This window comes from Musa acuminata, chromosome BXJ3-3 (assembly GCF_036884655.1).
Source record: "Musa acuminata AAA Group cultivar baxijiao chromosome BXJ3-3, Cavendish_Baxijiao_AAA, whole genome shotgun sequence".
Taxonomy (NCBI): domain Eukaryota; kingdom Viridiplantae; phylum Streptophyta; class Magnoliopsida; order Zingiberales; family Musaceae; genus Musa; species Musa acuminata.
Genome location: NC_088351.1, coordinates 1,439,352 through 1,452,140, shown reverse-complemented (window position 1 = coordinate 1,452,140; position 12,789 = coordinate 1,439,352). Strand labels below are relative to the sequence as shown.

The 12,789-nt window shown below is 43.0% G+C and overlaps 3 protein-coding genes and 1 non-coding gene across 4 annotated transcripts; 1 reads left to right on the top strand and 3 right to left on the bottom strand.

Annotated features, from left to right (window-relative positions):
* Positions 1-45: 45 nt before the first annotated feature.
* On the bottom strand, positions 46-3,050 carry LOC135633102 (putative pentatricopeptide repeat-containing protein At5g52630). The gene is made up of 2 exons (XM_065142196.1): positions 2,666-3,050; positions 46-2,558 (listed from the first exon to the last, which is right to left on the bottom strand). Exons 1-2 carry the CDS (start codon positions 2,759-2,761, stop codon positions 360-362), a joined length of 2,295 nt encoding a protein of 764 aa, XP_064998268.1. The 5' UTR covers positions 2,762-3,050; the 3' UTR covers positions 46-359.
* Positions 3,051-3,229: 179 nt separating this feature from the next.
* LOC135633103 (probable inorganic phosphate transporter 1-8) lies at positions 3,230-5,245 on the bottom strand. The gene has a single exon (XM_065142197.1). It carries the CDS (start codon positions 5,050-5,052, stop codon positions 3,451-3,453), a length of 1,602 nt encoding a protein of 533 aa, XP_064998269.1. The 5' UTR covers positions 5,053-5,245; the 3' UTR covers positions 3,230-3,450.
* A 184-nt stretch (positions 5,246-5,429) lies between these two features.
* On the bottom strand, positions 5,430-5,502 carry TRNAA-AGC (transfer RNA alanine (anticodon AGC)). The gene has a single exon. It is a non-coding gene; the product is annotated as a tRNA-Ala (tRNA).
* Positions 5,503-5,708: 206 nt separating this feature from the next.
* On the top strand, positions 5,709-11,610 carry LOC135634348 (nuclear transport factor 2-like). The gene is made up of 9 exons (XM_065144758.1): positions 5,709-6,013; positions 6,093-6,230; positions 6,350-6,632; positions 6,719-6,957; positions 7,744-7,906; positions 8,001-8,122; positions 8,218-8,283; positions 10,657-10,723; positions 11,035-11,610. The coding sequence occupies exons 1-9, from the start codon at positions 5,963-5,965 to the stop codon at positions 11,226-11,228; spliced, it is 1,323 nt and encodes a 440-aa protein (XP_065000830.1). The 5' UTR covers positions 5,709-5,962; the 3' UTR covers positions 11,229-11,610.
* The last annotated feature ends 1,179 nt before the right edge of the window (positions 11,611-12,789 follow it).

The following is a 12,789-nucleotide window of genomic DNA, read 5'->3' as shown; positions in this document are numbered from 1 at the left end:
TAGATTGTAAGATATCCATTTTAATCAACATAATTCTCCAAAAAATCACTGGAAGTAATACTAACTTTTGTTTCAGCTTCAAATTTGAAAAGAAAAGATAGCATTTGTACCCAAAACTCAGAAAGATCATTTCTGAATTGGTTTGAGCCTCAATTTACAAGATCCACAAGTAGTCAACTCAAATTAGAAGATCAGGTAAAAGAATGAAATGACCAACAAACTCTTTCGAAATCTATCACAGTAGTTTGCAGGCTGAGTGATGAAATCTGATAACCTCGAGAAGAGGAGCATGTCCAAGTTTTAAACCATGGAAACCATGGATTTTTTGGACATAAAAATGAGAACATTTATCATCAGTATCATAGTAGAAGAGCACCAAAATCCCCGCACGAACATCTGCCATCCGTGAACCTGTGTAGCCGCTTACTATCCCTTACGATGATCTCTCTTTTGGTTAGAATTGAGAAGAACTTCACAGAATTATGGCAGTCCCTGCACATTGTGATATTCTTGACAACCCTTATGGTTGTACCCTCTGTCGTATTTATCAGTCCAAAGGCAATAGCCAATCTTTCACTATGGTGTGTAGCAGCAGCGGAACCAACTGAGTTTTCTTCATCTTCTTTGTCAGACAACTCAACACTCTTGTAAGGTACATATCCCAGACATGTTGCTTTCTGGAGCAAGCTCTCCAACAATGCATACATCTCCGCACTCTGTTGGTGGGATCTATCATTAGCCCTGAAGAAATAGACTTTGTCTTTGATGCTAATCCAGCTCCTGTCTCTGATGCTGCCAATGTTCTCATTTTTCATCACCTTTCTCACTCTTGAAACATCCTGCCATCTCTCAGCTGATATATACATATTCAACAACAATATGTACGTCTCGATCCCTTTAGGTTTGAGCTCTAGCAGCCTCTCAGCTGCATAGAATCCTAGATCCACGTTACCATGGCTTCGACAACCAGCAATCAGGATCGACCATATAATCTCATTTGGCTCAAAATCCATTTTCTTCACAAAAGCAAAAGCATCCTCCAATCGTCCCTGCCTCACAAACATATCAACCATACAAGCATAATGGTCCATGACAGGCTTGATACCATATTCATTCTTCATCATGTTGAAATAGTACTCAGCCTCATCAACCATGCCTGCATGACTACAGGCGGACAACACACCAACAAATGTGATTTGGTTAGGCCTTACACCAACCAACCTCATGTCCTCGAAAAGCTGTATTGCTTCCTTGGAACGGCCATGCTGGGAGTAGCCAGTAAGCATAGAAGTCCAAGATATCAAGGTCCTTGTTGACATCTCCACAAATGCTTTGGTCGCATCGTCGATGCAACCACATTTGTTGTACATATTCACTAGCGCACTGCTGACGACTACGTCTGACAAATACCCGCTTTTGATGGTCTGAGCATGAATTTGTTCCCCTTGTTCTATGGCCAGAAGACCACTGCAAACAGTAAGAATACTTGAAAAGCTGTACAGATCAGGTTTCATTCCTGATCGATTAAGCTTCTGAAACACTTTAAGCGCTTCAAAGCCACTATGATGGGCTGCCATATCATCCTTCGCCAAATTCATCATTTGAGCATGTCCTGCAATCATCGCATTCCATGTAATCAGGCTAACTGTATCCATCTCATTGAACAATCTCCTCGCCTCATTAATCTCCTCGCATTTCAAATACAAATACATGATCGAATTCTTTACAGGAAGCTGTGATTCACACCCAAACTTGATGCAGAAAGAGTGGATTTGTTTTCCAAGACTGAGATCCTGTAACATGCAGCACAAGCTGAGAGCACTGGTCAATGTGTACTCATTCGGCTCAACATCTTCCGAAAGCATATCGGCAAACAATGTCAGGCCCAATTCGGTATCACCATTATCACCGCAAGCAGATATGATGGACGTCCAAGATATCACATTCTTGTTGGGGATTCTTCGAAATGCTTTCACCGAAGACTCCAAGCTGCCGCATTTAGAGTACAAGCTGCAAAGCGAGTTGCCCATGCTTGTTTCGGACTCGATCCCGTACTTGACCATATATCCATGAACTTGCCTGCCGAGCTCAATCGAGTACCGAGCACAACATGCGCTCAGAACAGCTCCTAGCGTATAGTTCGTAGGATAACACCCTGATTCCAGCAACCGAACAAATACCAGAATCGCATTCTCAGGCTCTGAATTGCGAACGTAACCAGTGATCAATGCGGTCCAAGTGACAACATTCCTCCGAGGTAATGTATCAAAAAGCTTACGGGCATGATGGGGGGCACCACATTTCATATACACATCGACGAGAGATGTCGATACGAAGGCCTCCTCATGAGTGCCGGTCTTTATAATATGGGCATGGATAACTTGTGCATCAGGGAGTGACCTGGTTTCGACGCATTGTTGCAGAAGGGGAACATAAAAGGCCGACTCGACGCCGGTTCCCTCTCTTAGCAGGGCGAGGGCTTCTCGCGCGTCAAGAGGCTGCACCGACGCCTCCCAGCTACCGTCCGCCGTCGGGGGACTTCTCTGGTAGGACAGCCTCTGCATCAAAATGCCATTTTTACACTTGAATTATGGGTTGCCACAGCAGTCAGTGGCAATGATATAGATGAGGGGGCAGTAGGCAAGCAGATGATGATGATGATTACCTTTTCGAGGGGAACAGATGCGGGAGAGAGCTTTCGGACGTCGGCGTCGAGCTTGTGGGGGGTGCCACTGATGGCAAGAGACGGCAGAGACGCCATTGAAGAGAGGAGGAAGTAGAGGAGGATGGCATAGTGTTAGAGTGGCATTTTGGAGAAAGCGGGCTTGGTTGGCTTGCTCCCTCACTCACATCTTTCCCTTGTTATGTGGTGTGGAAGGGGGATAAGGAACGTGAGCTTGTGGTGGTGGAGTGAAGACAGTAGTAACCTTCTGCTTAGTATTTATTACAAGCACATTGTGATTGATGGAGAACGTTCATGTGATTGACACGCTCAATCCCAAAGGATATTTTATTATTTTATTTTTGTTTTAGAAAACAATTATTATATTTTTTATTAATATTACTTGATTCATTTCCACATCTTTTATACTAACCAACTAATCTACGGATCTCTCATAGAATGTTCACATCATTCAATTTTTGCTTTTTCTTGGGCCTAAATTTTGAAGGGAAATAAAATACAAAAGCAAAAACGTTTTTGTTATAATCTTAACTGAAACAAGAAAGCAAAAGCAGAAATTATTCGTCGTTTTTTTTATTTAAAGAAAAAGGCTAATAAGAAAACCGATTAGATCAAACCGAGAGATTTGGTTTAGTCGAACCTAATCAAATTGATGAATTGGTTCGACCTAACCGATTCATTAACTTCCCAAAACTATTTATTATTATTATTATTATTGACTAGAAATAAGCTTTAAGTTTTTGAGTACGTGAAGAAGCTAAATGGTCTTAAACAGGCGGCGGTCTGCTGTGAGGAGCCACCGACTCCATCAGCTCCTCGGCTTCGTTCTCTCCGGACATTTCCTCGAGCGACTTCCCCTTTGATTCTGGAACCAAGAAGGTGAAGACGAGGCCCAGAAGATTGCAGGCCGCCAGCACGAAGAGCGCGTTCCGCACGCCGATGCCGGCCGGGTAGCCCTTGTCCCTCTTCGCCGGGTCCCTGCTCTGCGCCGCGTACAGGAACCCGAACGCGCCGACCATGGCCCCGGCCTTGCCCGCGGCTGCAGAGATGCCGTGACACGTGGACCGCAGCCTCGCGGGGAAGATCTCCGCCGGCACGATGAAGGTGGTGCTGTTGGGCCCGAAGTCGGCGAAGAAGAAGGTGAAGGCGTACACGACGACGAAGCCGATGTGGTTGCCCTTGGTGGTCCAGTGGTGATAGGGGATGGCCAGGCCGAGCATGAAGACGGTCATGAAGAAGAATCCCATGATCTGGATGGCGAACCGGCCGATGACGTCGATGAAGGCCACGGTGAACCAGTAGCCCGGAACGGTGCCGCAGAGCGCGATTAGCGTCTGCGCCCGGGCGATCCGGAACACCTCCTCGATGGCATTCATGGTCGCCGCCTTGGGAATCCAATTGATGGCGCTGAAGATGTCCTTCTGGAACAGGTTCTGGCTGTAGAAGGCGATGTCGAGGAGGAACCAGGTGGTGGCGGTGCCGACGAGGTGGAGGCCGTGGCGGCGGGCAAACTCTCTGGAGAAGAGGCCGAAGCTGTTGGCCTCCTCCGTGGCAGCTTCGTTCTGCTCCACCACGATCTCCACCTGGAGGACCTTCGACATGTCGGCGGCCGCCTGCTTCGCGTTCTTGGCCACCAGGGCGGTGTACCGCGCGGTCTCCGGCATCTTCGTCCGCCAGTAATACGTCAGGGCCGCCGGGAGGGCGCCAAGCATGAGGATTATACGCCAAATGTAGTCGGCCTCCGGCACAGTGGAGCCGGCACGGTCGACGGCATAGGCCGGCGCGTCGAAGCGGCTCTTGAAGGCGGCAGAAACGACGATCGCGACGATGCCGCCGGCGAGGATCCCGAAGCCCTGCATGGCGAAGACGGCGGCGATGAAGGCGCCGCGAGTCTTCTTGTTGGCGTACTCCGACATGATGGTGGCGGAGAGGGGGTAGTCGCCACCGATGCCGAATCCGAGCCAGAAGCGGAAGAAGCAGAGGGTGGCCATGACGCCCTTGGCGGTGTGGCCAAAGGAGAGCCCGGAGGCGACGGAGCAGATAACCATCATCATAAGGGTCATGCCGTAGACTTTCTTCCGGCCGAGCTTATCCCCGAGCCACCCGAAGAAGAGCTGGCCGGAGAGGGTGCCGCAGAAGGCGACGCCGTTCACGGCCGCGGACACGTTGGGCGGGAGCGTGCCGGGGGAGGCCGAGCTGGCGTCAAAGTAGTATATGCGGCCGAGGAGCTTGGTGACGAGGGAGATGCAGAAGAGGTCGTAGGCGTCGGTGAAGAAGCCCATGCCGGCGATGACGATGGCCGTGAAATGGTACCACTGCGTCTTGGCGACGTCGAGAGCGTTGAGCACTTGGAGCTGCTCCCCGGCCATTGTTGCCGTGCTTTCCCTACGCCTCCTGCGCTTCCTTCTCAGCCAAACACTTTCGAGGATGGCAGACCTTCTACTCCTTGTCGTCACAGATCTTTCGCCCCTTGATGGTGATGACTCGAGGGAAGGAGACCCCAATTTATGGAAGAGATGGCCGACTCCTAACTTAAGTCGAAATCGTATTCGCACCCGAACTCGAACTCGTTCTTGGAAAACAGAGGACCGAAAACCTCCATATATAACTGAAGGAATCAAAGAAACAGATTTACTCTACTTATGGTAATTTTATAACAACAATAGTTTTGAAGGAAAATTATTTGAGGAAGAAAAAGTAGATTTGTTTTTATTTATAAAATAATAATATAGAAAATTTTAGTAATTGGAGATGCGGGGTATCGATCCCCGTACCTCTCGCATGCTAAGCGAGCGCTCTACCATCTGAGCTACATCCCCGTGTTGTTTTGGAATAGGTTATAATAATTAAGTATACGATATAATCTGGCTATCATGCACAGATCCCGTGATCCGACGGTCAGCAGAGGCGCGCTCCCCAGCCAATCGCCAACGTTATTCCGCCCGCGACTCACGTTTCCGCAACGGAGGCCGTGTGGGTTCTAGCCGACCACATGTCTCACGTGTCTAGTCGAAACGAGGAAGGCTAACGCATCTCACCCTTTCCCGGCCCCATGCTCCAAACCCTAGAAAAAGGAACCGGAAGGTGGGAGAGAGACGCGCGCGCCCCCAAGCAACTCCTTCCTTCCCCGCCCTTCGGACGTGTAGCAGACCGCTCCCTGTAAGGTAGCCTGTCCCGCCCTATCCTCGCCTTCGTCCTCGCATCTATCCTCCCTGCCGGCAGCATTCGGATCCGTTGCTAGGGTTTCACCGGACCTCCCTCGAGCTTACCCCTCGCGAAATGGCCGTCCAGCCGTCGGTCGCCGGCCGATCCCCGTTGTCGGCCCAAGTGGTAGGGGATTCGTCTCTGTTTTGTCTTGCCTCTCTTTCTTGTCTCGATGCTGTCTGTGACTTGAAGGCTGGTGGTGCAGGTGGGGAACGCGTTTGTTCAGCAGTACTACCATATCCTTCATCAGTCGCCCGAGCTGGTCTACCGGTTCTACCAGGAGAGCAGCAAGCTCGGCCGGCCGGATGCCCATGGCGCCATGAGCTTGATCACCACCACCGAGGTGAGTGTACAAAAGGCTCGAATTTTCAGTCGGGTTGCACGCTTCTTTTCAAGGATGGAATCTTGCAGCTGATAGTTCTCATTTTTAATGACATGAACTGATTGTTGAACGGGATGCAGGCGATCAATGAGAAGATATTGTCTATCGGCTTTGTTAGAGTGGAGACGAAATCGGTGGATGCCCAAGAATCTCTTGGCGGTGGGGTGATTGTTCTTGTGACCGGGTTCCTCACTGGAGAGGACACTGTTAAGAGAGACTTCACCCAGTCTTTCTTTCTTGCTCCCCAGGACAAGGGTTACTATGTCTTGAATGACATATTTAGGTTCGTGGAAGAGGCAGACAACCAGCCAGAGCACCAAGGCTTGGTGAATGGTACTAGTGCACCTCATGTACCGGAGCATGGTTTGTCTTGCAAAGACCTTGCGGTTCTCATGTCTTTTTGACTGCTTTATTTGGAAATATCAAGGCTTATTGCTTTTGACTTGCAGGTTCCCCAACACAAAAGGAGCAGCACGCCCTGGAACAAATGTCCCCATCGGCAGTAGAAGATGAGGGCGTGAGCGAGGTGGAAGTCTATAATCCTTCAGACAATGGGGAGGTAGTAGAAGAGGAAGAACCCATGGGGGAGGTGATTAATGAAGCTCCAAACACTTGTCAAACAGCAGTGGTTGAATCACGTGCTGTGACGACCCAAGAAGAGTTGCCAAAGAAATCATATGCTTCAATTGTAAGTGTCTAATTTGAACATACATCATAATGCCAATTCAGTCATGCATGCTACATGTGACAACTTAAGTGTGTAGCTGTTATAGTCTCAGGGCATTCCCACTTGTTGATAAAATTAAACAAATAGAGTTGATATGAGTGTCTTTGTTTGTTTATCCAACTCTGTTTTAGCAAGCAACATATTGATGCCAATTGGTAATCCGTGCAACACTCCTTATAGCTTGAAACCTATCATCAAATTTGTCTTAAGGCTAATTATGCCAATTGGTAATCTATGTAACACTCCTTTTAGCAAGAAACCTATGATCAAATTTGTCTTAAGACTAATTAGTAAACTATCTTTTCTATATTAAAGCCTGAGCATTATAGATAGATAATAGTGTCATAAACTTGATGCCTTTTAGATTAAATGATCATGATGTGAAACTTGGCATTAATTGTATACTTAAACTCATGGGTGATTTTTCGGGCAGTTTAGTGGTATGACCGTTATTCCCTTATCTTCCTCTCTATGTGAACAGATGATGCAACACCAATTATGTAATATCATGAGTTGAAATTGGACTATGCAGAATATCTACATTCGAGGACATGAAGCAAAGTTTGCAACACAATCTGTTATAGAAGTTTTTATTTGGAAGTACAACACAACTTTATTGAGGATACATTGACTTTTCTAACTAACAATTCAGCCAACCTATAAATAGATAATAAGTTCTTGTGTTGTTAGCTGAACCATGTTAGAAGAATCTAGTTGTGAGAATATCTTGTTGGATTATGGATGCAGGTGAAAATATTAAAAGGTAGTTCTTCTGCATTTGTTCCAGCACGTATTCCTTCTAGGCCTACATCGATTAAAGCAGAGTCACAGGCACTCCCTACTCCAGCAGCTGATGTGCCTGCATCCAGTTTTAATGCTGCAGAAAGCAGCAATATGCAAGAGGCAGAGGGTAACAATGCTTCTGTATCAAGCTAAAAATTCAATTTCTCAACTGTATGATAACTATCTGTTTTGATTTATATCCCTTATATATTTCTTTACAGCTGATGGTTATTCCATATATGTGAAAAATTTACCTTTGGATGCAACCCCTGCTCAACTTGAAGAGGAGTTCAAGAAGTTTGGTGCCATCAAGTCCGGTGGCATACAAGTTAGAAGTCATAAGGTTCTCTTTTATTTCCTGTTCTTTGATATTATTTCAATTCACCTACCACTTCTAATTTGAAGTATTCTCAAAAACTAATTTTGAATCATCTGCAGCTGCAAGGTTTCTGTTTTGGCTTTGTGGAGTTTGAGGCTGCTAGTGCTGTTCAAAGTGCAATAGAGGTATAACTATATATGTCTTGTTTGTTCACTGCATGCTGCCTAAACAATGACTAACATTGTTATCGAGTAAAATTTAGACTGTATCCATGAAGTATCAATCCAGTTCCTATCCAAGAAGAGCTAAGTGTTCAGAATCTGGCTAGAGGGTACTGAATACAAACCTGCTTGTGCACTGAAAGTTTAACACATACTAAGATGGATATGAGGTTCTAAACTTGATCTTTGGTTTGCAGTCAATTGTCATGTAGGTTGTACATCAAGTCAAACAATTTATACTACCCATGTCTTTTTTGGATCATGCTTATCAAATATTCCAAGTGACAATCATGTTTGTTTATTTATTTCTACAAAATGCATGTAGTTAATATTAACTTACTAGAATTTTCAGTTTCCATGTATGGATTTGCTTGCATCCCTAGCCTAATAGATTAAACATGTTTATGACTTAATGATCTGTACGCAACACCTGATAACTTCATGGGATCCATGGTGGAGGCCCAGAAGCATTAGCTTGTATTTAGGTTGGTGGTCAGGCTGTTAGTATCCGCTGAAAGCTTTAGATATGAGTGGCAATCTCAGCAGAGTATAGGTTACTAGTTCTGGTGATCCTTGCCAACTTCCTTTATGGTTCTGTTTCTTTGATGAAAGTTAAAGGTACAATTTGTATTAATAACTGATTTTGCTCAATTTATGTGATTAATTTTCTATGTAGTTCTTTATCTTTTTGCCAGCGCTGGTTGTCATTATGATTACATTGTGCAATTTGTTGGAGGCTTAAATCTGCGTTCTAGTTTCTATGCTTCTTGTACCTTGTGAATCTAATTTAGTTCTGTGTGGTTATTTTGCTTATGTTTATCTTTTTCTGTTTTAGCACCTTTGGCTTTCTTGCTTGCCTCATTGATTTTTTTTTTGGGGCTTTGTAGGTATACTGTGAAACTTCTCCTAGGGACTTTTTAGCATGGCTTGTATTGCATCTTCCTGAGAAACTGATGTGACTCAGTTTCATCAAGTTGAAGCCTAGAAAATTTATTTTCTATTTTTAGTGATTTTCGTATGTATTTTAGCTTATTTTTGTAATTGGCCCAGCTTTTCTATATCTAAATGATTTTTAGTGATTGGTCTATTCTAAAATGATATGTATTGATTTAAGTTTTAGCTTATTAGTAAGCTGGTTAATTAGCTTAAGATGTGCTTTATCTTCACGTTCCTATTCAAGAGTGACTTCGACCTTTTTATATCATGATGGTGCTTTTATATAATAGCTAACATCTGGCAGTTTAGCCTTTTTATTCTCTTGATTCTCATCGTACTGTATACCCATGTCCCAAAACAGGATAGTTTGCAAGCAGCTATGAACCAATGGAGTGTAGGAATGATGGTATATTAGGTAGATATTCTTAGTGATTATGCCCAAAAGAATTATTTTGACCATTTCAAACAGCATAACTGGTATAACAAGGATTTCTGTGAAAACTTAGTCAAGTTATAGAAAACTGAGAACAAGGAATTACTGAAGTTTTGTCCCTGCAACTACCGTTTACCATGTTTGGGAATTAACAAAAAGGATGGTGCAATTTTGAGTAGATTGTTGGACCTCAGTTGGTTGCTGGGATTGCCTGGAAGATGATGTCTGCTTAAAATGCTATATTTTGCCTTTTTCGAAAAGCTCCTTTTGAGTGTTTCTGCTGCATCATAATACCTACATTTCAGGGTTAAACTGAGCTTCCATGTTTATGGAATACTATCTATTAAGATTTTAATTAATGTTTGATGTAGTTTGCACAAGTGCCTAAAGGAATCTTACAGTCAACACTGAATAGTTCTGGTAAATTGTGGGGTGTCAGTTTTGACTTGCAAATATCTGATGGATTTTAAGTATATATCATTATTGATAAGAAAAAGGGAACTCTAATAAGCTTTGTTAGCTATGGTTTAGTCAGTTAGCAAGTGAGTATGCATCATGAAAAGTATGGTAAATTGCTATTGTAATCCTGGAAGGGTATAATGTTGTCATTATGGCTATCAAAATTAGTTTGAAATGGTTGTCCTTACAGATAAATTTAATTCTTATTTGTAAAATTTAGCATATGCCATATAGTCTCTCAGTATAACTAGTTTATCTAGGTATAGAACCATGACAACGACTGTTGCTTAATCAGAATCAGTTGTTAGAAAGGGGAGAATTTTTTATACAGTGGTGAAGCCTCAAGTGAAGTGGTATCTTATTCTATGTATTATCAATTCCCATAATAAAAGAATATGTGGAACTGATGGAAGCTGGTCGGAATAAACATTTATGGGACCAGAGTACTTGTATAATTATTCAAGATTGAGAAAGAAATGTTTGTATTGATTATTTTCTTCAAATTGCAGGCCTCACCTGTAATAATTGGTGGTCGCCAAGCTTATGTTGAGGAAAAGAGGACTACAGGTTCACGAGGCAAGTTTTTGGCTCTATTCTAGGCCTGTGCATGGATAGCTTATTCTTTCCTTTCTCTCTGTTCATTCTTAATTTAGTTAGTTTTCTTTTCAATTGTAATGTAAACGTAAGTGGAGTTTTCCAGTAATTCTTGTTTTCACCATCAGCACAGTAAGCAGTTCATTATAAGTTTAGTTATTTTGCTTTATCTTGCACTTCAAACTGCAACACTGGTCACTGATGGTGAATGGCCTCAACCCTTTAATTTTCAATTTGATAGTGACTATATTGTCTATATTCCAGTAAATCACTCCAATATTTGATTTCTGCAGTTAGCAACAGAGGAAGATTTGCACCTGATAGAGGGGGTGGGTTCTACAATGATGGGAGAGGGCGTGGTTACTATGGTGGTGGGAGGGGTTATGGTAGAGGGGATTACAATGCTCGACCTGATTTTGGAAGTAGAGATGGGGGTAGGGGAAGATCTTCAAATCGCAGAAGTGATGTTGGGTACCAGAGGGTTTGAGCACATGGATCTGAGTAGTGATTCAGCACTGTTTCATCAGCCATTACGGGTTGCACAAAAATTGAATCACCAGGATTGTGTTGGTGGTATTGCGGTTTCAAGTGAGCAAGAATTTAAGAGCATTTTATAGGATGGGAAGTCTTCTTTTGTTTTTTCATACTATTTTTGCTAGCGACACTACATGGAACAAAATTTTAAAGGTGACTGTAGAGTATGATACCATGAGAATGTTATTTGAGGGCTACAAGTTGCTATATTTCCTCCTTTTCATAATGTCTTAATCTAGTTTTTGATTCTCTTTGTAATTTTAATGTAGTAGGATTACTGTTCTCTACCCTCTTTGTTATTAATGGATCTCAGCATGTGTGACTATTGAAAATTATTTTTAAATTGTTGATTTGGTCAGAAGTAATAGTACAATTGTTTTGTTTCGTTGATATGGTCAGAAGTAGTATAACTATGTTTTCTTTCAAGTGGCATTGTGGAGCCTGGTTGTCTTATTGATCTTTACTTAATATTATCTCGGAGATCTTGTAATGTTGTAGCCCCCTTTAGGTGTATGTCGGCTATGTTCATGAAATGCTATGTGCTTTCCGGATAATTTTTGGTATCTTGATGCAAAATATATTTAGAGCAGTTAGAAAAGGATGCAAAGATAAGTATGTATGTATATACATACATATATACGCGGTGGGTGAAGCTTGGGACCTCATCTCTTTGTTGTTGTTTGCAGCATAAACTTCTGTGGTGTTCGTTAAAAAAAAATCATCTTCTTGTTCTTTATTTCTCATATTGATGTTGTTGTATGCCAATTTTTTTTTTTCTTTTACATGGTACGGATGTACTCTATGAGTACTCGAGTTAAATGTGGATTAGGCTAACAAATGTCAGGTGAGCAGTGGTAATTTTTCTTGAGCAACCTGCCATTGTTTTCTCGGATTTATTAACTGCTACTGTGCATTTTTTAAGATCCAGTTGCATATGATGTGATGAGTTTTACATCCTCTGTCAGGTGACTGACTGTCTATCTTTTTATGTGTACTTGTAATAGAACAACCATAAGTAAGCCCTAAACCTGAGCATATTATTACTTCTGTGTGAGAGCTTCTTTTACATGGATTTCCATCTTTCTATGACTTAGTGCATCAATCAATCTTATTTCTATGTTTTCCTCACTGAATACAGAAATTTGAGTACATGATGATAGGACCAATGAAAGCCTAGTTTAGATAGTATTGAATCTTCATCAATTGTTAGGACATAAGTCATCCAATGTTATCAGCATTGCTGAAATTTGACATTTTTAGACATGTACGTGTTGGAGAAGCTGGGATGTTTTTGTCAGACCTCGACTGTAGCTTTCGAGGAGAGCCATAATGGTTGAATTCTCTCTCTCTCTCTCTCTCTCTCTCTCTCTCTGTAGATTTATAATTCAGATTTGGGAACTGAGGGGGAAAGCCCACCAATCTTGTCCTACGTCTTCACATTGTGCCTCTTCTATGAATGATGTGACGATTGAGACAGTGGCAAAAGTGTCCCGCTCTTGGCTCAAACAGAGGGA